Source organism: Aulonocara sp. 'chitande type north' Nkhata Bay, linkage group LG20, assembly GCF_057382095.1.
Source record: "Aulonocara sp. 'chitande type north' Nkhata Bay isolate Kocher_YH1m ecotype deep benthic linkage group LG20, A_spYH_male_GT1.1, whole genome shotgun sequence".
Taxonomy (NCBI): Eukaryota; Metazoa; Chordata; class Actinopteri; order Cichliformes; family Cichlidae; genus Aulonocara; species Aulonocara sp. 'chitande type north' Nkhata Bay.
This window is the reverse complement of record NC_141363.1, coordinates 27892438-27917071: the sequence shown is the minus strand read 5'-3', so window position 1 is coordinate 27917071 and position 24634 is coordinate 27892438. Positions and strand designations below refer to the sequence as shown.

The 24634-nt window shown below is 42.1% G+C and overlaps 2 protein-coding genes across 2 annotated transcripts; one reads left to right on the top strand and one right to left on the bottom strand.

Annotated features, from left to right (window-relative positions):
- The first annotated feature begins 10577 nt into the window (after window positions 1–10577).
- pdyn (prodynorphin) lies at window positions 10578–12185 on the top strand. The gene is made up of 3 exons (XM_086277691.1): window positions 10578–10715; window positions 11019–11142; window positions 11470–12185. Exons 2-3 carry the CDS (start codon window positions 11020–11022, stop codon window positions 12034–12036), a joined length of 690 nt encoding a protein of 229 aa, XP_086133817.1. The 5' UTR covers window positions 10578–10715; window position 11019; the 3' UTR covers window positions 12037–12185.
- A 2610-nt stretch (window positions 12186–14795) lies between these two features.
- gmeb2 (glucocorticoid modulatory element binding protein 2) lies at window positions 14796–22676 on the bottom strand. Its single transcript, XM_086277690.1, has 10 exons — window positions 22398–22676; window positions 21797–21959; window positions 21232–21311; window positions 20892–21016; window positions 20714–20817; window positions 18013–18170; window positions 16854–16922; window positions 16620–16757; window positions 16395–16517; window positions 14796–16271 (listed from the first exon to the last, which is right to left on the bottom strand). The coding sequence occupies exons 2-10, from the start codon at window positions 21937–21939 to the stop codon at window positions 15649–15651; spliced, it is 1563 nt and encodes a 520-aa protein (XP_086133816.1). The 5' UTR covers window positions 21940–21959; window positions 22398–22676; the 3' UTR covers window positions 14796–15648.
- Window positions 22677–24634: the final 1958 nt, after the last annotated feature.

The following is a 24634-nucleotide window of genomic DNA, read 5'->3' as shown; positions in this document are numbered from 1 at the left end:
AACTGACTGTCAGCCACAAGGAAATGATTCAAAAGCATCAAGCTCTCGATTTCTGTTGGCTCTTTAAGCTGATGCCAGTCAAAACTATTTCTGATGTTTTTGCATGATGGGTCAGTCTTACTTACATGTAATGCAAGTAAGACTGACATGCAGCCAAAAAATGTGACAAAGCCTCAACCATTATCTACAGATGTCTGTAAGACTTTCACAGACTGCTTATCTGTATCACATAATATATCTCCTTTAGTTCTCAGTGACTGACTTTTAGCAACAAAGTGAATAATAATGCAGTTTAACATTGGTTCTTTGCTAACACAACACTCATTTATCCTTTCAGTTATATGCTTGAATGATTCATCGGTTAATGTTAAGAGGCTTAACAAACAAACTAAAGCATTCCTCTGAAAATGATCAGGTCAGGTACAAGGACTGGACTAAAAATGGAAAAGCAGCAAATGTCAAAAGAGATTTTTTAATACTTTTAGAAAGTATGGAGAACTTCTTGCTCAAGTCCACATGACCATTTGAAATGATAGCAAATGCTAGCTCCTTAGAAGAAAAACATAAAAGATACAAGGATAGCTCAAGACTTTAGCAAAGTACTCTATATTTTAAAAATGAACACAGTGTGAGTTCAGTTTGAGTCTATAAAATCTGTTGATGTATCCACGTATCATACCGGTGATAAGCAGTCGCCTTTGAGTCAGCCCAGTTTAAGGATTCACATCTCACCACAAACATTTGACCTCAAGTCAAAAAATGTTTGCTTTTTTCCAAACCTGAGTCACACTTGCATATCAAGGTCACTCTGTTAGGCCATGCTTACTCCCAAAATAACTTTGCCGTTAAAAAAGATATATTAAGTGGCTGCAGCAGTGTGGGTGTGTTGCTAACACTACAGCTGAGGATGGCATACAAAACGTTAGTTCAGTCAGTGAAAACATTACATATTATTTTATAGTACAGCTAACTACATTAACCACATCTGACCATGAAATGATTTATTAAAAGCCATAAATAAATTCAACCACACCATATTTATCCATGATGTCATGGCAACAACAGCAAGAAAACTGACCGTTGTATTTTTTTGTTTGTTTTTTTGTTGTAACTCAGTTGTAACACTTCTGTTGTTTGCTATGAGGCACCTGCTAAGAGAGAGAGAAGGCTAAGAGGGGTACATTGTAAAGGAAGCTTATGCTGCAGACCCAAGTAGGTTCCAAATTAGAGATTAACAGGTTTGCCGATTGATTCTCGAGAAAATAGCATCCCTGTTGCTGGAAGATCGGAATATATGTCTAAAGTCTTTGTGTTTCCTTGATGTGCATCAGTAATAAACACAGATTCATAGATGGAACTTTAGTCCATGATTTTTATTTTTCCATTGTTCTACGAGCATTAATACATGATGCTAAAATAGCACCTACACTCTGCTTGCTGATCTCATATCAAATTTGTACACAAAATACACTTCTGATTGAATTATGCTTTTATATCTAATCTTTGTCTCAGTCTCAAACCCTTAAACACCAGCAGCTGAAAAAATAAGAAACAAAAGCTGTCAGGGCAGCTTATGTTTAGGAAAATAACTGGAATTTAACCTGGAAGCTGGTTTCACAGAACAAAGGTCCTAAAAATGAAGTGACCAATCATCATGTTCATATGGATCAACCCTCCTATGAACACTTGTTTGGTTTCTCTTTGTATTGTTTCATGCTGCTGATCTTCTCACAGGTCATTTCTGTGGTTTATCAGCATTTAGTGTTTAGTGTATTTTCCTCCTTATTATTTGTGGGCATCTGTCTTTGTTTTGGCAGCACCTACTGAAAAAGAATTATTATTCCTGAACTTTAGAAATAATGATGAATACACGCGTTTCATTGGATTTTGTCAAATTTATTAAATTTCAGAACATGCCTGCACTTTTCTTTCAGCAGATTTTGAAAAGGTGAGTTTGCATCATAAGGATGTTAATGATGCACTCAAAACTGTGGCGCTTCTGTGAAAACTATGAAAGGTTGTCTAGACATCACCAAGGGCTGCACAAATATTAGGTACATTATGCATGTTGTGTAACTGGTTGCAAGTCTTGCTGCAGAAATTCGACTGCTTTCAAGGGTCATCTTCTGACACATTGTGAGACTTTGCACCCTTTGTGGTTGATGTCATTATTGTTTTATACGATCAGTCCTCACAGGTTAGTTCATGTGCTTGTTAAGTAGTGTGTAAAAGTAGCATGAACATTTTAAATAAGTAACATTTATTTATATAAAACTTTTCAGTGATATAAAGTACAAAGTTAAGAAGATTCCTGCAGTCCTGCATGTAATGGCCTGACACTGATTGATCGCTCAGAGACAGAGTACACCTTGCAACCTTCACCCCAATCAAGTGTTTTAAATCAATATTTCCTACAACTGCTTATTTTATTCTTTTAAATATTGACAGACTGCTGTTATGAAGATTATCAGTGGCTTACTTTTAACAGCTCATAGAGGTGACTGCTGACTTTTAGCACTTTTGAGTTTAACTGTTGCATTCTGCACAGTCTGAACCTCCAATGTTGTTTGCAAGGCCAAGAGCATGGAGGGTGAATTGAAACTGTTCTACTGAAATGTAAAAGAAGAAAAATGGAGAAGGTGTAATTCTGAAGGAAAACATGTGAATAGTATTGTGGAGGTGAAGGGAGTGTTAGACAGAATCATGACTTTTAAGCTAGAAGTCGAAGGTGTGATATTGAATGTTGACAGTGTGTATGCCTCAGAAGCTGGACACCAGCTGGAAGTGAGACCTGCTACAATGTATGGATGGAGACAGCAGGATTCACAAAAAGACAGGAGCTTTCTTTCATTTGCACAATTAGAAATATCCTGTCTCAGAGTGACGCTGAAAAACTAGTTCATGCATTTATTATTTCCAGGCTGGACTACTGTAATTCATTATTATCAGGAAGTCCTAAAAACTCCCTGAAAAGCCTTCAATTAATCCAAAATGCTGCAGCAAGAGTCCTGACAGGGACTATAAAGAGAGAACAGATTTCTCCTGTATTGGCTTCCCTTCATTGGCTCCCTGTTAAATCCAGAATTCGAAATCCTGCTCCTCACACACAAGGTCTTAAATAATCAGGCCCCATCTTATCTTAATGACCTTGTAGTACCATATCACCCTATTAGAGCACTTCGCTCTCGCTCTGCAGGCCTACTTGTTGTTCCTAGAGTATTTAGTAAAAGTAGAATGGGAGGCAGAGCCTTCAGTTTTCAGGCCCCTCTTCTGTGGAACCAGCTTCCAGTTTGGATTCAGGAGACAGACACTATCTCTACTTTTAAGATTAGGCTTAAAACTTTCCTTTTTGCTAAAGCATATAGTTAGGGCTGGACCAGGTGACCCTGAATCCTCCCTTAGTTATGCTACAATAGGTGTAGGCTGCTGGGGGATTCCCATGATGCACTGGGTGTTTCTTCTTCACTGACCTTTCTCACTCACTGTGGTGTTAATAGACCTCTCTGCACTGAATCATACGTGTTATTAATAGCTGGAGGATGCTCGGGATAATGTGAAACAATATCATAAAAAAAGTATTGGTCCCAACACAGAATGCTGCAGAATTACATGATTAAAGTTTGTGTATGAAGAAGAGTCTTTGCGTACATAAACAAATTGAAATTTAGCAAAAGGACATGACTCATGGCAGTGCAGAAGTTATGCTGCACACAAAAGTGTAGAATTAACCTTCTGTAACGATTACATCCTGTTACAACAGCTACAATTTCCAGCTTGACCAGTCTTTCAGTGAAATTAAAACCAAATGAAAAAAATTTAAGCTAGATGAATGCAGGTGAAAAAGTATGTCATGGTAACCATAGTAACTGTTGTGTTCTATGCTCCAATTCAATTACAGATCCAAGGGAGTTACTTTGTTTCTCAGATTTATCTTGTACTCTGTAGAGCAAAGCATTCAGAGTTTCAGGGTCTGTTCTTCTCTGTGCGGAGGAGGGCTTGCTGGTAGAAAAAAAAACAGTTTGTGTGCTCTGACCATCTTTCACAAAAACGGGCGTAGAATCCTGAAGGTGTATTCTTTTTCTGTGCATGAGACAGGAAGTGATTAGTCACATCGAACACACCTGGGTCTAAGTGGCGTCATCAAAATAGCTACCACCTATGAAACCAAATAGTGTCAAATGTTGATAGAAGAACTCAAACTACAGTTGTGTCAGCAACAGTTCATGATTAATGAATCCCGCAGACCTTAATAAAAGACTTTTACTTTAAAAAACCAAAGCTGAGTGGCCAAGCCTCGCTGCAGGGGCTGGAGGACAACAGCATAAACCAGGGTGTCAGTAGACACATGTCAGTGTCTTGTGTCAACTGACAAAAAATAAAACAGTAAAATTTCAGGTCTGGGCTTCTTTGTTCAGGCTGCTACTCCTGCAATCCAGCGCTGAATAAGCGAAATAAAATGGATACATGGATGGATACAATTTCAGCCAGACTTTTACGATGAGCCAGTTGTAATCACACATAAGGCCATATTTGCCTGATCACCATAAAGCTGTGGTGCTGTGGTGTAGGTTAGGATAGGTTGCAAAGCAGGCTCATTTCTGCCATTAAGTTGTGTATTTTAACATGGGTTTTTGTTTAATTATATATTGTTCCTGTAACAGATAGGTATCTTCCTGCCCTGCTTTCCTAAGATTGAATTTGATCTCTAATTTGCCTCCACTCACTGACAAAATCGTGAAACTAGTTGTCATTGTTTATGACAGGGAACAGGACCCACACACAGGACAAGAGGAAATAAGACTAAAAGAAATAAGAGAAGCTGGCTAATTAATAAGCTAAAACAATCCCATGCTCTCCCTGTGTGTGGGTTTCCTCTTATAGTCCAAAAGCATGCATATTCTAAACTGGACAGAGTGAATGATTCAATTAAATTTTATTTACAAAGCGCCGAATCACAACAACAGTCACCTCAAGGTGCTTTAGATTGTAAGGTAGACCCTACAATAATACATACAGTGAAAAAACCCAACAATCATATGACCCAATCACATATGATATATGATCATTTGTCTCTATGTGTTAGCCTTGTGGCAGACTGGCAGCTTGTTGAAGGTTATCCTGCCTCACACCCAAAGAGGTGACTCTAATGAATAAGATTGTATAATTATAGTGAATAATAATAATAATAATAATAATATTAAAAAGATAATTACCCTGCTTCAATCCCTATACAACTGAATGTGGACTAAGCACGTGCAGCAGTTGTATAGGGATGAGTGTGGAACTCTCCCAGGAGGACCACAGAGTCTCCAGGTGGAGCACATTTGAACACCCCACACAGAGACTCCAAGAAGGCCACAGACTCTGAGCTGACAGGACGTTCCCCAAACCAAAGGCATAGGGAACCAGCTCTCTCATCTAATTGGAGTCACTGAACTAGACTTTTGAATTGTCTTTGTGTTGTTGTGTTTTAATGGAATGAAGTCTCCCAATAGAATTAAATGTCAGTAGGTGCAATGCTGACATTTATAGACTAAGAAATCAACTTTTTTAAGCAAAAGGCTGGGTATGATACCAGAAACACATGTAGATTGTGTCAGCACATTGTTATTCCATCATCATTTTTCCATATAGAAATGCTGAGAAGACTCACAGTCAGGTGGTCTCTTAACACTTCAGACCTGAACCTGATGAACCTGAACGGTCATGCTTGATCTATTTCACTGGATCCTTTCACTATAAAACAAAGACTCGCTGGATTTGCTACAGCATTTACAGACCATGTGGGTCACATGAATAACCAATACATGCAGTGGGTGTAACTCAGCTGAGAGGTAGGAGGGGTTGACATAATCTTATTTATTAACTTCCTGACAACTGTGCTCTATTATTGTTACTGTTACTTGAAAACCTTTAAATTCTAAAACATACACTTTGCAGCCACACACTGAACCACCAACATTGCAACTTGTAGACGACCTGCTCTGCCTTCTGAGCCACAGCTCAGTTACAGCCACCCCAGTAACCCTCCTCCACCTCCTAGATCTCAATGCACCATTATGAACTCAATAAATAGTGGTGAAAAATCATGGACACGTGATGTGTTTTTTGACAGAACGAAGGGTCAAGGGATGTTGTTGGGAGGATGAAGTGGTTGCTACATTTGTACCCCTGAACCCACTGCACTACCCCTGCCCTGCAGCCGAGCCACAGACCGCACATCACCTCATTTGTTTCCCATATGAGAACATTTCATTTTTTTTATTTGGTGAGACAACAAAACTACCTGGTTAGTGCTATGAGAAGATGATGACCTCTATGAGGTCTCAAACATTATTAGTAACTCTACGCATAGCGTTAATGCTTTGCTATCACAATATTGTTTTTGTGGCTTTTCTCCAAACTCTTAGCTTTTCAAGTAACAAAAAGTAAGCACTGTAACAGTTCACATTAAAAGCACTTACATTTTTTAAGCAATTTCATTTTTGTTCAAACACTGGGTTAATTGGTATTAATGACGCCTGATGCAGGGTTAACATTTAATCATTAGCACCAGTTCACAGCAGAAACCTTTTTAGTAAAATACAACTTCACAATAAAGCTTTACCACAGTGGAAAAAAAAAAAGTGTGACAGGTCAGCTTGGACAATAATGACAATAATCTGGGGTTCTGCAAAAATCCACTTAATGGGAATAATAACTCACCTGCAACATGAAACAACAGCAGGACCATGAATAAAGAGAGACTTTCACACATTCTAACTGGATTAATTACAGTAAATTATCCTCAACAGAGAATTGAAAATAATACTATACACTTCAGACTGTCATGAGGAGTCACAGTTCATAAGCTATTATTTAACAATTAGTTAAAATTATAAATAGTTACCAATAAGCAGATTTTTCTCTCTCTGATAAAGTACTATTATTATAGTTATTCAGCTACTGTGTGCAGGTTTACTGGACACAGTGTGGATGGTGCTATTTATGTTCTCATTATCCAGGTATACACAAGCTGTCACGGACTGCCGGGGCAGACCATGTGGAGTGAGTTGAGGACCCAAGAGCAGACAGAGGCGAGGAGACAAAACTGGACTTAACAAAAAGCGAGCCTTTATTTAGGCCGAAAACTCACGGAAAAAACAACAACAAAGTAACTGAAGGAAAACCTGAACATAGACTAGAAAACTATGACTCTTACTGAGAATTTAGACTATAACTAAACAATATACAAACTATGACTTACTATGGCTGGGAAACTGTGACAAGGGGTAGGGGAGATAACACAGACGACACGACACTGAACACAGCAAGGCTGAGGACTAAGTACACACGAGGTGATCGGGGGAAGTGGAGACACATGGGGACACAGCTGACTAGAATGAAACATAATGACAACACAGGGGAGAGTAATCTAAATGCAGTGAACAAAGAACAGACTCTTTCAAAATAAAACAGGAAACACGGAGACATAGACATGAAACGAACGAGACAACAAGAGCCACGCAGACATGACACATAACAGGTAGGCGCACGAACCAGGGAGACCGAGTACAGGGGAAGATGACAGAAACGACAACATGAACTTGACAACATAAGACACACAGACATAAACACATGAAGGGCAAGGGAGACTTAACACAAGGGTAATATAATAACAAATGAGCTAGAATAACTTAATGAACCTAAACAAACAATAAACATCAAAATAGACTAAAACTCAAAACACTGGGTCGCACGACCCAGGACCATGACACAAGCATGACAGCAGGAAAAAAATCTCACACGTGATTTCACATCAGACAAATTTTTTTTTTTGTGATGTTTGTTTTTTTCTAAACTGTAATTGTTGCATGTGGAACCTGAGCTTTCAGGAGTTTTTGGTGAAACTGGAAAATCTGCTTGCCATCAGTCAACACAGACCAGTGTGGGGACCAACGGCTGACAAACTTAAACTACATCGCTGACAATGTGCACAGTGTCTGAGGGCTTGATGTCCTCTAGTGGACCCTATGTTCACTGCCCACTACTGTGGTATTTTATGGCAAATGCCAATTTGTCATGGAATTAGCAGGTGAAAAGTACTGGTGTCCTGTGCTTTTCACAGATGAGGGGAGCAAGTTCACAGTTAGCACACGAAAGAGTTTGAAGAAGCCAATGAGAACGTTATGTTGCCTGGCTCATCACTGGGTGAGTGTTTTTTTTGGGGGGAGGCACATCCATGGAGGGACACAAGACCTCTACAAACTGTGCTATGAAATCCTTGGACCCACTGTCAGACCCTACAATGATGCGGTGCTCCCTGGGTTCTTCCTGATGCATGATTATGCAGGCAGTTCCTGGAGGATGAAGGAGCAGGTACCAGTGACTGGCCCCCATGGTCGCCTGACCTAAATCTATAAGAACACCTCTGGGACATTATGTTCATGTCCATCCTCTGGCACCAGGTTGCACTTCAGAATGTTCAGGAGCTCAGTGATCCCCCAGGATACCATCCGCCAGAACATGGGGGCCATAAAAACTATTAAGGACCCTTCTGAGTACCCGCAGTCATTTTATTTATTTTTTTGGCAAACTGAACTAGCATGCCATTGTGGAGGTAAGCATCAACGACACAGAGCTCTCAGTTCTCACTCCTTCTTTATTCGTCTCCAACATCAACTGCGCATATCGCGCCACAAAACACAGGAACACACTTCCTATACACTGGGTGTGAGTGGAGCCCTCTAGTGGTCCACCACACATGCCCCCCCCCCCCCCCCCCCCCCCCCCGAACACCCAGCAGAACTAGTCCAGGACCCAGGGCTTAAGCAAACGGCCGGAACGGCTGAACTGGGGGGGTGGGGAACTGACAGGGAGCAACCCAGCCTGGGAGCGAGGCTGACACTGGCGGTCAGAAAAAGCTGCAGACGACTCGGACTCCGTTGATTTTGGGTCACTCCTGGGGGAAAAAACAGAATCCATCAGCCCGGTGGCAGGTGGGCGGCCGCGGTGAGGGGCCTGGGCCGGGACCACCTGATCCTCTTGCATAACATGTGCAGGCTTAAGTCTGTCAACAGAGACAACTTCCTGCCGACCGCCAAAGTCCAAAATGAAATGTTTGTTGCCTGGTTTAAGAACCCTGCATGGCCCGTCATATGGTGGACGCAGCGGAGTCCTATGGGCATCGTGCCTGACGAAAACAAAACGAGCAGAGTCCAACGAACTCGGAACAAAAGTGTCAGGCAGGCAGTGGTGCACAGGACCAGGAACAGGAAATGAGTCTCTTGGGGGGCGAAAAGGCAACAAAGAGGTATCGAAACATGGGGGAGGGCTCTCAGGTAAGAATTCCCCGGGGACCCGGAGAGGCTGGCCGAGGACCAGTTCAGCCGGGGAAACCCCGAGGTCTTCTTTAACCGCGCTACGCAATCCCAGCAAAGCCAGGGGTACCGCCTCCAGCCACCTGGTTGTGCAGTCCACCACAGTCAAAAGGTGCGTGAAACCCTGTGACTGCGGCAAGGGACCAACCAGGTCCACATGAACGTGATCGAAACGCCTACCCGGGACACGGAAAGGTTCGAGGGGTGCCTGTGTGTGCCGGTGGATTTTCGAGCGTTGGCATGGGATACAAACCGCCGCCCATTCTTTCACCGTCTTGTGAAGGCCCGGCCAAACAAACCTGGCGCTGACCAGCTTGACCGAGGCCCGGACGCCGGGATGAGAGAGGGCATGGACTGAGTCAAAAACATGACGACGCCACGAAAGGGGAACCACCGGGCGGGTGGTAAATGATTAGCGGTAATAAAAGCCGAGGGAGGTCAACAGTGATCACTGACTGTTTTAGGAGCTTTTTGAGATTAAATAGAAGAAAATACATAACATTAAACATGTTAACAACACAAAAGCCATATTAAACGCAGACTACTTTAGGCCCGGAAGTAGGATTCGTCGTGTCATCACTGAACAACCGGATATACTGGGTGTGAGTGGAGCCCTCTAGTGGTCCACCACACCATATCCTTTTTTCACTTTGATTTTCAGGGTGTCTTTGAATTCAGCCCTCAGATCCATCCAACAATGTGGCATCTTTTTGTGCCCAGTCCATATGAGTCTAGATACCCAGCATGATTTTTTAATTAAATTGTTCCTTTAATTTTTTTTGAGCAGCGTAAAATGTTAATAGGGCGTTGTTTTGACGGTGGTGGTGTCTGATTATTTACATAAGACAATGGCGGTGAACCTGGAGGGGCCTTATGTGCCTTGAACCCCAGAAGATTTGCCGCTGAGTGAAAAGCTCTGTTTTGACGCACAATGGTCACTTTTGGATCCATTTCCTGTTCAGTTCAGGTATATGGTGTTCCACTGAAAAAGAAAAATCATTTTCTTATTGATGTCAGTATGATTTACAGCCAGGGGTTTGGTCACTTCAGAGATGGAATGATGACAATAACGATGTGCTGATGGGATGAACCGCGCTGCTACTCCTGTCTCTGTGTGGGCGTTGTTAAAACTCCTGAAGCGGGGAGGCAGTGCGTTTATTTACGCAGTATATTTCCCTCCTATTGGTCCGATTATAGAAGCTGTTCTGATGACACAGCCAAATCTCTAGTGATAAAAAGATAGACGCCAAGACGCGCTAGAGAAACGGGTGTCGGAGGGCGGACAGCGAGCAGTTTCGTGGTAGATGTGCCTCTGCGACTCTTAACAAGGCTGGAAGTATCGGTCCGATTCCTGAGGTACCGAGTCTGGTTTTTACACTTTTTCTTTCTCTCAAACTTTAAACTAGAGAACATTTTATTTCCCTTTTATTGGTAATGATAACAAGTAGACGAAGGAACATAAAAAAAAACTTACGTGCGCTCTCCGCTAACGTGATTCTCAGTTTCAGTAATTTCTTTAATTCCAGTCTGGTGAAACATTTGATGTGGTGTTTCTCTCCCCTCACCGACTGGTGTGTGTGTGTGTGTGTGTGTGTGTGTGTGTGTGTGTGTGTGTGTGTGTGTGTGTGTGTGTGTGTGTGTGTCTGGATGTTTTTGAAGAATGGAGTGGTATGTCCTGGTGCTGATGCTGAGCTTGCCGCCCTGCATCCACACAGACTGTTCTTCACAGTGTCAGAAATGCGCGCAGCAAATTCTTAGCGCCGATGAAGCTTACAGCAGCCTGGTAAGAAAGTTCAAAAGGGAAATTTAAGATGACTTCATAATCTTGTTGCTGATCCAAAATGATAGAAAATTCTTCAGTGTGTTATTCTAACTGTAATCGTCTAAATCTTGGAGTTAAAAATCAGGCAAAACCATTAATAAAATCTTGGAATATGCAGTAGCCTGTGTGTATATATAGTTTTGAAATTTCTCGTTCGACTGGGAAGTAAGGCGCAGCCGCCGAGCTTTACCACAAACAAAACTCACAAGTGGAAAATGTAACGTGCGTTCAGGTATAGTGCGCCCTGCTGATGTCCCCTGGTTTCCCGATCTTGTCTGTGTCTTGCAGTCGTGCAGCGCCGATTGTGAGGGCCAGCTGGAGAGCTGCAGCCAGGCTCCGCGGTTGGCCGACTTCAGCCAAGATGAGGCTGCGGAGGAGGAGGAGAGCCAGCAGGCAGATCTGGTCAAACGCTACGGCGGCTTCATCAAGAGGATCGACAAGAACAAGAACAAAATATTCGCCTCTCCGTGGCGCGACAATTACATCCTGAAAGGTGCCTCGCTGCCCAAAAAATATGAGCTTTTTTTGAAGAAGCTGGAAGATAGAGACGCAGATACAGCGGAGCAGGCAGACGACACTCCAGAGGATCACATCCTCCGTGGTTATGTTAAACGTTACGGCGGCTTTTTACGGAAATTCGGCCCAAAGTCAAAGAGAAGTAGCTCCGTGGAGCAGGAGGACCAGGAGCCCGAGGAGCTGCAGAAGCGCTACGGAGGCTTCATGAGGAGAGTCCGACCAAAGTTGAACAACCTGAAGTGGGACAAGCGGTACGGAGGGTTTCTGCGCCGTCACTTCAAAATCTCTATGCGCTCAGTAGAGGAGCCCTATTTCTCCTATGACGAGCTGACCCTATAGACACAGTCGTAGGAGAACTCAAAGGAACTTGCACAGGTTTACTTGAAATGCCATAATTGAAGTATCATATGCCTGCTGAGCTCGCCTAGATTCGGCTGCCTTCTGTGTAACATTTGTGTAATTTGCATCATCGCCTTTCCTTCAATAAATGCTTGTTTAATAAAATCATAAATAAAATCACCCTCTTTTTAAATGTATTTGATTTTTTGCACACAGGACGATATGGCGCGGTGTTCGCTTTGAGAGCGATTTAACAATTTTACGTTGTTGTTTCTCTTGTTGCGGCCGCTGTTTGCACTCTCAGGCTGCTTGTTGTTGTCCCAATTTTGAATTTCCCAGTAAAACGATGTAGGGTTTGTGTCAATGTTCCCGTTTTATTATTCAAAACAATACTTGACATAATAGATACTTACGTTAATTTTAAAAACAATATATATAATTAATATTAACAAACAATGAAAATAATTCTGTTTACTTCTAACGACACCAAAAATCAAGGCCAGCTCAAAGCTTAAAGTGATTTGGAATAAAACCATTGTGGAGAACATTTCATTTGTATGGTCAGGATAGGACATCTAGGAGCAATCAGGTCGAGGCAATGGTACGCTTCATATTCCATAAATTGAACGTTTCTGATCGGTTGCTGTATCATGCATGTCATTTTAACTTTGACACTTTACAGAATCTAAATGCCAACTAAATTTTACACAACCTGAATATTTATTATTATATTAGGTTATTGTTGTTGTTGTTGTTGTTGTTGTTGTTGTTACACATTTTCCCAAGTTTTCCAAAATATAGATAAACAGTTTTACAGGATGAATATAACAGCACCGCAGATGCCAAGAATTTGATCCTGAGACAGAAAACTGATGAATCTGTGAAGTCATTAAAACAGGATGCTGTTGCGCCACGGTGTGGGCAAGCGTCAGAAGTCTCCCCCCAGAACAGGAATTAAAGCACTTTAATAATAAAGGCGTCATTCACGATGAATGAATGTGTATGAATTAGCACCACAGGAGAATATGCAGATTTTTTAAATTCCTTTTCTTATTATAAAGAAAAACAGCAGAAGAAAAAAATAGAAATAGACTCCATCCATCCATCCTCATCCGCTTTGTCCGGGGCCGGGTCGCGGGGGCAGCAGCCTAAGCAAAGAAATAGACTCGTTTGGCATTTTTCTATTCTTACTGAACAATTTACACTACCAGCTTTAGCATATCTCCTTCACTGTATAATTCTCATGTACATGGCTAATTTACAATGACAAGTTGAACTAAACAGCTGTGGGATGAAGCCAGGAGTGCCTGTAGGAAACCCACAAAGGTACAGGAAAAATCCACAGAAAAAGGGCCCAGCTGATCAAGAGGTTCAAAAACTTTTTTCCTGAGAGGAACTAACCGAACCCCACTGACTGCATGTCTTTGGACTGTGGGAGGAAGCCAGAGTGCCCGGAGAGAACAGGGGGAGAAAGGTGGAGTCACACTCAGGATCTTTTTACTGTGAGGCAACAGTGCGACCCACCGGGCCACCTGCTGCCCATGTAAAAAGATACGCAGACAAATGATCAAACAAAGACTAGACAAAGATAACCTGCTTCTCATCCTGTGGTAGCTGGGAAAGGTTTTAGCCCTCGTGTGACTCTGATAGGTGATTGGATGGACAAAGTAATTGACATATGCCATCCTGGAAAGCATCACAAAGCCATTTCTAAGGATTTGGAGCTCCAGCAAACTTTAGTGAGATTCATTTGTGGTTCACCAATCTCACAGATGGAGAAAACTTGGAACAGTGGTGAAACTTCCCAGGAGTGGCTGTTCTACCAAAATTACTCTGAGTGCATAGACGAATCATCTGGGAGGTTATAAAACAAGCCAGAACAACATCTAAAGAACTGCAGGTATCACTTGGCCCAGTGGAGGTCAGAGTTCATGATCCAACAGAACGAAAGAGACTGGAGAGTTCCACGATGAAAATCACGGTTGGCCAAAGAGCATGCTGATGATCCAAGACTTTAGGGAAAATATCCTGTGCACTGATGAGAAGGTTTGAGTCCCATTATATTATACTAACCGGTCAAACATGGTACTGGTAGTGTGATAGTCTGGAGTCACTTTGCTGCTTCAGCACCTGGATGACTTTCTGTAACTGATAACAGTGAATTCTGCTCTTGATCAGAAAAAGTCCAGCCATCAGTTTGTACCCTGGAGCTCGAGCACATTTGTGTTATGCAGCACGTCCACCTCTGAATGCCAAAAAACCCCCAAAAGTTTTACACTTCTTTATTCAAAACTCAAACTTGCATCAGAATCAGAGAAACTTTATTAACCCCAGAGGGAAAGTGAATAAATTGCATGACCTTAAACAAGTGATTCATGAAAGAAACCCTTCAGTGTCGATGAATTAGAACAATTCTGCAAAGAAAAACAGACCAATGTTGCTCCACAGTAATGTGAATGACTCAGTGCCAGTCATCAGTTGATTGCTCTGTCAAGGGTAACACAACCAGTTCTTGGGTTTACAGTGCAATTACTTTTTTCTCATAACAGAAGACTATTTTCTAATATTAACATTTGTTCTATGACTTGAAATATGTAAGTGTGCAAATGCAAAAACTAAAGAACCTGCTGCAGATCTCTTCTAGTTAAGAGTTCTTCCACCAACCATCCGATGACTGGGGCTCGTGTCTAAGTTTGGAATGACTGCTGCAATCTGCTGCTTTGCTTATAAAGCTGAAGGATTTACTCATAAACTTCATGTTCTGGGGGAGAATAAAGCTTTTAATGCAAAGTAGGGTCACAAAACTTTAACGCAACAAGAGTAACGATCAATTAAATACCTGTACATTTGCTTTCTTCAATGTGAAGTATAAATAACACAAAGTTTTTGTAATTTACATGTTAATGCTGAGTTCATGATACATACTCCAGCCAGCATAAGTCATGTACTGGTTAAGCTTCACATAAATGTTTTTTTACCCCCATTTTAAAGTGTTCTCCTGACCACACCCAGTGGTCAAAGCATCCCAAGAACAGGAGGTGGAGCAGGTCATCTACTGGAAGGTTGGTGGAGCTAAATCCCAACATGCTATCGGATGCATGTGTCAGAGGATGAATGTTAGACAGAAAAGCATAAAGCATGTTGTACAAAGTGCTTTGAGTGTTCAAGTAGAATAGAAAAGAACGATATAAGACCCAGTACATTAACAGTGTTTTATAATCCAAGTGAATTTAGAATCTATGAAGCCAGTAACATCACAGCAAACAGTCGTCCAAGGTCGGGACAATTCAAAAATCCCTTCACTCTTTTTTATAAAAATACGTTTTACAAAAATCCTCAAGTCCTGAACTTTTCTTTAAAAAAAACAAGCATTTATTATCAAACTAAACAATCTTCCTGTGTGGAATAAACAGACAGACGTGATACATATTTTATTACGGATGAAATATACAGTCACAACACCTGTTCAGTTTCTAATGGAGATCTATGGATGTCTTGAAATGCATGAAATGGTGTGGAAAAGGGTTCATAGGCCTTCACCTCCACCTTCAGTCCACTCCAAACTGAAGCCAATCAGAAGCCAGACGAGGGAGCAAACAGCCAGGCTGTATTTCACTGCTGCTGGTCCTGCTGGTCCCCGTCTTCCTCTTTAACCTGCTCTGGCTGACCTTTATCATCATCATCTAGCTGGTTTGCCTCCTCGGAATCGTCGGCAGTGGCTGCCAAGGCGTCGACAACACTGATGGTGCCAACCTGCTGTTGGACAGCGGCGCCCTGTGTGGTGGCCAGACCCTGCAGCGTCACCAGCTGGAACTGAGGTCCCACCAACTTAACGAAGGCCCCGGAGGCTGCTTGGCTGCTGGCCCCAGCTGCCCCTTCCTGACCGGCAGCAGTGGACAAAACTGTCAAGTTAGAGCCATCAGCTGAAAGCTCTGACCCACAGAGCGAGGAGGTCAGGAGGGTGTACGCGCCAACATTGGTGCTGGGCTGGGCTCCTGCCACAGTCAGCACCTTCCCCAGTGGGAGGCTGGTCAGCTGGCTAAGAGGCAGGGTGATCTGGGTGGGTGCAGCATTGACTGCGGCAGGACCGGAGACAGCACGCGTCAGCCGGGGACGCTTGGGCCCGGGAGGCGCAGGCACCGGCGTGAGGGTCATCAGGACGTTGTTGAGGTGCTGTGATTTGCTCTTCAGCTCCTTGGCTCGCTTCCTGTGCTCGTCACACTGCTGCTCCAGGGCTACAGGGGGAGACGGTGAAGTACCACAAGATTGCTGTTACTCCTTCATGCAGAATGCAGTCATTTCTACAAAGTTACACAAATCACAAGCACAAGGAAGACCACTTAGGATTCTGCACTGACCGGCTAAGCTGCGAGTGTACTGCTCTCTGTAACGGTCCATCTGGCTCTTGTGACTTGCCAGAACCTTTTTCACAAGGTCCAGCATTCCAAAGTTCTGCACTATGTTGTTGAGTAAAACAGCATCTGAGAAACAGAGCAGTCACGCTGCGTCATTTCACGATCAGTATTTTTATTAGTCGTCTGTGGCAGGTGACTAACCGACCCACACCTGTGTGTGTTTCTAACCTTTGACCTGCAGCGGTGGGTCACACACTCTCTCCTGCAGCCCCTTCAGCACCTCCTGCAGCTCATTCTGGAAGTCCTCTACCACCTCTTCCAGCAGCCCTGCCTCCTTCACCGCACGCCAGAACGCGATGGAGTCCTCTGTGCACACAAACACACACATCAGTAACATGATTACCTCTCTGAGTCAGGTGACTCCACTTGATGGTGTCTGTGTGTATGTAGGTTGTTGATCACCTCCGATGGCTGTGACCCAGCCTGAAGCGTCCTCCATCACCTCTGGAAATGATGCTGCAGCTCCATTCACTACAACAGAGACGGCACACGTGGTTGCAGTGCAGACTGTGGTGCTGGTTCAGAAGCTCCACTCATCTGTGCTGCGCGTGGCTTCACTTTATATTTATTTATAACAATGACGTACTCCTGGATGCAAAGTCACTCACACTGTGACTGAATTACTGCCAAATGGGATTTTTCACAGGTAACATGTTTTCCCAGTCTTCACTAAAACTAGCTTGGAAATAACAAGTCAGGTTTTCTGTTTGCCTGTGACTATACTGCTGGATGAAGGTTTTAAAAAGCTCTTAAAACTGTGCTCACACTCGTACATGGGGCCAAAGCATCGAGCTAAATACTCTCATATTACACCTGAGACAGACTCATCATATTACAGCCCACGCTGGAAGGAATCATATGATGGCTAACTTGTGTGAAAGATTTTAAATATCGGGGGAAAATCGAGCCATCAGGCCAGATCCTGGCTAGATCTTTCATATGTAAGCGTCAACATGTCCGACCAGTGGGTGTGTTGGGATTCAAACCTGTGCACGATTTTTAGTGAAATCACCTATGCCGTCAATTTGAAGCTCCTACGTCGCCTCGTTTTCCAATTACTGCATTCACAAACTTAGGTGTCCACGGTACCCGCCCGCCCAGCGAGGTGACGACAGTACAAAGGGCTGATTTGAGATCGCAAACTAACACACAATGTAACACAATCAAGTCTGAACCTAAAATCTGTGTTGGCAGGATTACATTAAGTGAGGCTAATGCAAAAGATTACTGATTAATCTTCATGATTCTGACCTCATCATGTTTGCAAACCTGCACATGGAGATGTAACACACTCCAAGACTCTGCAAAGTTATTTTTGTTTTCAGTATAGTGTATAAATGGTAAATGGTCTGTATTTATATAGCGCTTTACTAGTCCCTAAGGACCCCAAAGCGCTTTACATATCCAGTCATCCACCCATTCACGCACTGGCGATGGCAGCTACATTGTATAGAATCTGTTAATTTTTACTGTTTAAAGTGTTTATTTTTGCTTCATCACAGTCATTATTTTTTATGTAGTGTATTTGATTTGCACCAAATCATTTTGTAAAAGGACTTACAATCAGCTGATGAAGGCGTGGCGGGAATCACATCGTCTGACGAATCAGTGCTGATGGACACTTTAGTTCCCACCAGGTCTATTTTAGTACTGCGGCAGGTGTTGGAGCAGACCTTTGTGTGGTGATAGAAGTCCAGTTCACCAGAGTCCATGATCTTCCTGTGAAATTAAATATGATGAAAGGCTGTTAGGCACAATTTGCTGTAACTGTCTATCATGTCTGACAGAAGAGTGCCATCGTGACGCAAAACATGTTGAAAATAAGTTACAATGCAAACCAAAGGCCAAAAAAAATATCTAGGGGAGAGTTTAAGTATAGACAATAAATAAATAAATAAATAACCAGAGAGCGTGGGATTCTCTACAAGTTTATGAATAAATTAAATGCAAACAGGGGAGGGAAGAAAATATACACACACACAAAAAAAGTACATTTAAGCTCTTTAAATTACTAGTTTGAATGAAAAAGTTCTTTTTTAATGCATTGCACCCAAGACTGTGAGACCACCAGGCCCTCTACTGGTTGCTGTCGGGAACAACAAGCCGGCTTGTCTCTTTTTTCACTCGTAAATTCTCAGATATCTACCGTCAACTTAACTCTGCAGGAGCTTCTGACTCTGAAGTAGACTTCCTGTTTCCCCCACTGTCTTCCTCACAGTTATTTTCAAGCTTTACTCTTCCCTCCATAACTGATGTATCTAATCTTATTAAAAAAATCTACATCCTTCACCTGTCACCTTGACCCTCTTCCCACTGTGTTAGTTAAAGCCTGTCTTCTGGATTACCAATGACCTTCTGATGGCAGCTGATTCTGGTCTCCTATATATCCTCATTCTTCTTGACAGCGTTTGATACCATTTCTCACAATATCCCCACATACACCCCCCACCCCTTGCTTGGATAGCCTCGTATCTCTCAGACCGCACTCAGTTTATCCAATTGAAATCACGCTCTTCAAGTCTCTATCCTGTTTCTGCTGGTGTGCCCCAGGGTTCAGTATTAGGGCCTCTTTTATTCATTATTTACATGCTCCCTCTTGGACATATATTCTGAAAATATAATATACATTTTCCCTGTTATGTCGATGACACCCAGCTCTACATTTCTTCTAAACCCAATTCATCCGTCCCACTTACCTCCCTCTCAAACTGTCTTATCGAGATTAGATCCTGGTTCTCCTCCAATTTTCTTAAACTTAACAGTAATAAAACTGAAGTTTTACTCATTGGCACGGCCTCTATCTTAACCAAATCCCACAGTTTTTCCATTAACATTGAACGTTCTCCCACCGTTCCCTCCCCTCAGGTTAAGAGTTTGGGTGTCATACTTGATAATACTCTTTCATTCCAGCCTCACATTAGTTACATAACCCTGTCTGCATACTTCCACTTACGTAATAATAACCGACTCCGCCCCTTCCCTCCTACCCATGCTGCTGCCATCCTTGTCCATAGTCTTATTACGTCCCGTACTGATTACTGCAATTCCCTCCTATTTGGTCTCCCTAAAAGGTCCCTTCATAAACTCCAACTTCTAACTCGTACTCCGTCCAGAGCTCATATTACCCGAGTTCTTCAGCAGCTTCACTGGTTGCCCATAGAAGGATAAACTTTAAAATCTTACTTCTCACGTACAAGTGTATCCATAAATCTGCTCCTTCCTATTTGTGTGACCTGCTCCATATCATCACTGTTTCTCGCCCTCTCAGATCCTCATCTGCTATTCATCTTACTGTTCCGTCCTCACGTCTCAACACTCCGAGGAGCAGAGCCTCCAGCCATTAGAAATATAAACTCTCTTCCTGTATTTAAGTCACAGCTCCAAACACATCTGTTCAAACTGGCTCATTCGCGTTAGTGCTGATTTTTATCTTTTATCAAGTTCTGTTTTGCAATTTTAACTTTCTTTATGTATTTAATGACTATTGCTCCTTTTATTAATGTTGTTCTTTGTAAGGTGACCTTGGCTTTTTAAAGGCGCCCTCAAATAAAGTCTATTGTTATTATTATTTTTATTATTATTATTATTGAAGTCAAAGTTTTGCAGAAGACATGATGATGTTAAAGGTGGAGTAAAGAGACTTAGCCTTTGTATGGGTTGAACCCAGTTATGAGAGTGAGAGGAAGTTTAAGCCGCTCAGTGATGCCACATGATTTCAGGCACCATTCATTTTACCTAAATACTCTCATATTACACCTGAGACAGACTCATCATATTACAGCCCACGCTGGAAGGAATCATATGATGGCTAACTTGTGTGAAAGATTTTAAATATCGGGGGAAAATCGAGCCATCAGGCCAGATCCTGGCTAGATCTTTCATATGTAAGCGTCAACATGTCCGACCAGTGGGTGTGTTGAGATTCAAACCTGTGCACGATTTTTAGTGAAATCACCTATGCTGTCAATTTGAAGCTCCTACGTTGCCTCTTTCTCCAATTACTGCATTCACAAACTTAGGTGTCCACGGCACCCGCCCGCCCAGCGAGGTGACGACAGTACAAAGGGCTGATTTGAGATCGCAAACTAACACACAATGTAACACGATCAAGTCTGATGAAGGCAGCTATAAGAAGTCCTGCACACAAGCACTCTGAAAAGGTTAAATACTGGATTCTCTCAAATTACATTGTGTTGAAAAATATACTGCACAGTGGGGTTTGTATCCACTACAGTTACTGTCTATTAATAACAAGTCCAGACCTGAGCATGGTGCCATTGAGTCGGATAGCTCTCTTCCAGTCTTTCAGAGTGGATTTCCCTGCTAAACACACAAACTCCTTTGGGCTGATGAGCTGCTCATTGAACTGATCAGAGAGGAAAGAAAAACAAGTCAGTGTAGATTTAGGACAAGCTAAGTGCTTTAAAAACGACTGTGTACCTGGACACATTTCACATTTATCCCAGGGCAGACGAATTTCTTCCAGATCAGAGTGGCTTTGACGTCTCCGCATGTGATTGGGTAGAACACGTCAGCTTCCACATCCACCTCTTCACTTAATTTCACTGCAAAGACAGAGATGCAAACATCTTCATAAGGACACATAGTAAACTGTAAAGTAAACCATCACTTACACGTTCTTTTATTTACTTCTGAAAAATTCAGAAGAGTGAAAAATGGCACGGCAGTTTATTCTTTACAGAAAATTATGCAAACAAAGTGGAAAACAAGAAAAATTAATCCAGCTGAAGCTAATAAAGAAAAGTTCAGTTCAAATTACCAATGACTGCGTCTTCCTTTGCCAGTGAATCTGCTCTGATGGCCTCTGCTTCCATTGGTGCTACTGTGAGGACATTCTCCCTGAGGGGGAAAAAACAGCAAACTTCTGCATATCAGTACATCTGCTGTATGTGATTTCATGTACAATATGTTATTTTGTATATATATGACTGTCAAGTAAGTGGAGTTGGCAGTCCACCTACAGTATTTCTGTTCTTTATGTAGCTATTCTGCATCCTATTACAGTTGTTTGAGTTTATTTTTAATGTTGTATCTCTCTCACTTTGTATGACAGTCATTTTATTTTATTTATTTTCCATTTTTGTACATGTTCAGTGATTTTACATTTCTGTGTTTGTTGCATTTCTTTGTAGCGTGCACTTTTGCATATTTTTATTTTGTGTTTTTGTCGACATCTTGCTCATCTTTGGACCTGTTTGTCTCTTTATAGCAGTTTTGCATTTCTATCTCACTATTACTCATCTTATATCTTTCAGTAAATTTGCCCCTTCCCATTTATTTTACATTTTGACCACAAGGCCATGTGTGCAGTGAGTATGTGTTACCCGGTCTGAGGGGTCAACTCTGCAGTGACCAGCACTGCTTTATCCTCCTCTGCCACAGAGGGGAGGTCCTCGCTCCCCGACTCCGGTAAGGTGACGATCACAACCTCATTCATTTCCTGCATGTTTACCTCTGATGAAGCCATGAAGACTCGGAGGAGCTCACCTACAGACAGGTGACAGCAGGGGGTGGACAGATGTTACTGATTGTATAATGTTGTAAAAGATTTAGTAATTAGAATAAATGATCTCCTGACTATAGCAAAAACACACCATAGTTCAGAGAAGGATGGGAATGTGCAGAATTATTCCAGTAATACTGGGAATGACTGCAGAGCGTCCGTAACTGTATACGGGGCTAAATGGCTGCTAGCTGTAGTAAACACTGACAGCATCTACTGTGTACTTTGTCTACACTGGAAAAACTACAGGAGACATCGCTATTTTGTGACGGAATTAAATTGTTGGGGTTTGAATTTGTTTGCAACAAACTAACTAACATATTGAAATGAACTGAACGTGTTTGCTTTCTTGGCCTGATCGAACAGGATGTAACGACGCTCCCGCAGATTAGAGTATTATAGAGGGAGCTGAATAAGCTTACCTTGGCCTTGGGACGTAATGTTGAAAACGGTGTGTTGGTGTCGTCCCGACAGAAAGGATGCTATCTAGTAAATCTGAACCTATTCCAGTAAATTACTGTCAAAATATAAAGCTGATGATATCCGTCTCCTTTCGTCTTCATACAGAAAACTGTCGCTCTATTTTTGAAGCCTAAATTTGAAAACAAATACAATTAAGATTTCCTGCTCGTACCCAGCTAGCATGAATAGTTTTCTGTATAGTTCTTCTTCCTTTGTTATTTTTCTTGGTGGTTGGCGCTCCCAGATGGTACATTACTGCCCTCCATTGGTGTGGAGGCTGAAATGCCACAAAATACAAAAAACAGAAGCTACCTAACAAATTAGGCTGTCTTAAAAATGAAATATAGCCTGATAGTTTTCACGTCTTCAGTTCTTTATAAATAAATCAATAAGGTCCAGTTTCATTTCAGTTTTTGGATCAGTTGTCTATGCATACCCTCATATTTTCAGCATTGCAATAAAACATGTTCTATGGTTCTCCACTGCAGACACATTTTCCTGTGTGGTATTTTTCTGTTTAAACCAGTGTGTCCAAGTCTAAGTCCAGATATGACTGTCTCCTCTCTGCTGTTCTTTCTTGTGCTTCTCGTTTCTCTGTTTTCCTTTGAATTTTGTAAAAGCACTGTCCCTTCATATCTTCCTTTCAGTGCTCTCACCACCTTTCCTATATTCCTTGTCTTGTTATGCCCTTCATCCTTGTCCTAACAGAGTCTGTTTGGCGAGATCAGCTGAAAGACTCTTTGTGGCTTCCTTTGCAGTCCTATCCTATGCGTGCGTGTGTGCGCGCGTGTGTGTTGTATTTTCTGTTCAGTGATTGCTCCATTCCCAAGGTTCTCTCTTAGGAGCATTACAATTAAAAAATAAGAAAGCTATCAAGACTTTTTACATGTTTCTATATTTACTAAGTTTCTATAAGTTTTTGTACAGCTAATTGTTCTTGCTAATAATAAGAAGGAAACAGTTAAATGCTATAAGCATGAGAACAAAAGGATTATTACTTTTCTAAAATGTATTTATTTATTTTGCAACAAAGCCAGATCACAGAGCCTTGCAATAGAAATTGGCAGCACACACTAGCAGCCATAGCAGCACAGAAGTTTCAGAATTTTCTAAAGTAAGAGATTAAACAAGACATTTATGGGTGTTATCAGCAAACATAAATAAATAATTTGTTCCTGAAAACATGCAAGTGCATCAATCACCAAAGACTTAGCAGATTTGGGGCTTATTATCATTAGGCTAGGATAATGTTGATAACAAACAACAATAGGCAAACAACGAGGTTTGTAAGCATGTCTAACAACATCAGGGCATGGTCCTATTGAGACAACCAATGGAGTCCTGGAGTCTCCTCCCACATATGGACCAGGAAATCACTGAGCTCCAAAACAGTCTGAGGTGTAACCTGGTGGTGTTGGATAGACCAAAAATAAAGTCCCAGAGGTTTTCTATTAGATGGTATCAATTCCATCATCCTCCAGGAACTACCTTCCTGCTCTCACCACATAAGGAATATATAAATATATTGTGTTGACTGTCAAGTCTATTTTATGTACAGAGCACATTTAAAGAGGAGAAACTGCCCCCAAGTATTTTGAGGGCAGACACATTAAAAATCCAGGTTAATAGTTTTTAAAAAAGTTTTAAAATACACTAAAGGTTAAAAGGTGTGTTTATTGTGTTAATTAATTATTGTGGAAATCAAATCTTAATAATCTTTCAGAGGGGGCAACAAAGAGGAGGTGAGGAAGATCCAGGTGTTACTAAAGGACAAGATCAGAGAGGCTAAGGACAATTACAGGAGGAAGCTGGAGTGGAAACTCCAGCAGAACAGCATGACAGAGGTGTGGAGGGGCATGAAGACCATCACTGGATTCAGGCCAACCAACAGCAGGGGAACTGAGGGAGGTGAGAATAGAGCCAATGAGTTGAATCTGTTTTTCAATAGATTCGACACCACAGTGTCTGCTCCTACCCCCACAACCTCACCTGTAGTCAGCCTGGAATCCAGAGCCACACCACTGTGCCAGCCTCTCTCTTCACATGGCGCTGTTGCCTCCTGTGAGATTCCTGACACCCCTCCCCCACCCATCACCTTCGCTCAATACCAGATTGAGATGCAAATGAGGAGACTTCACTCAGGCAAGTCTGCTGGACCAGACGGAGTGAGTCCCCTTGTCCTCAAGGCCTGTGCCCC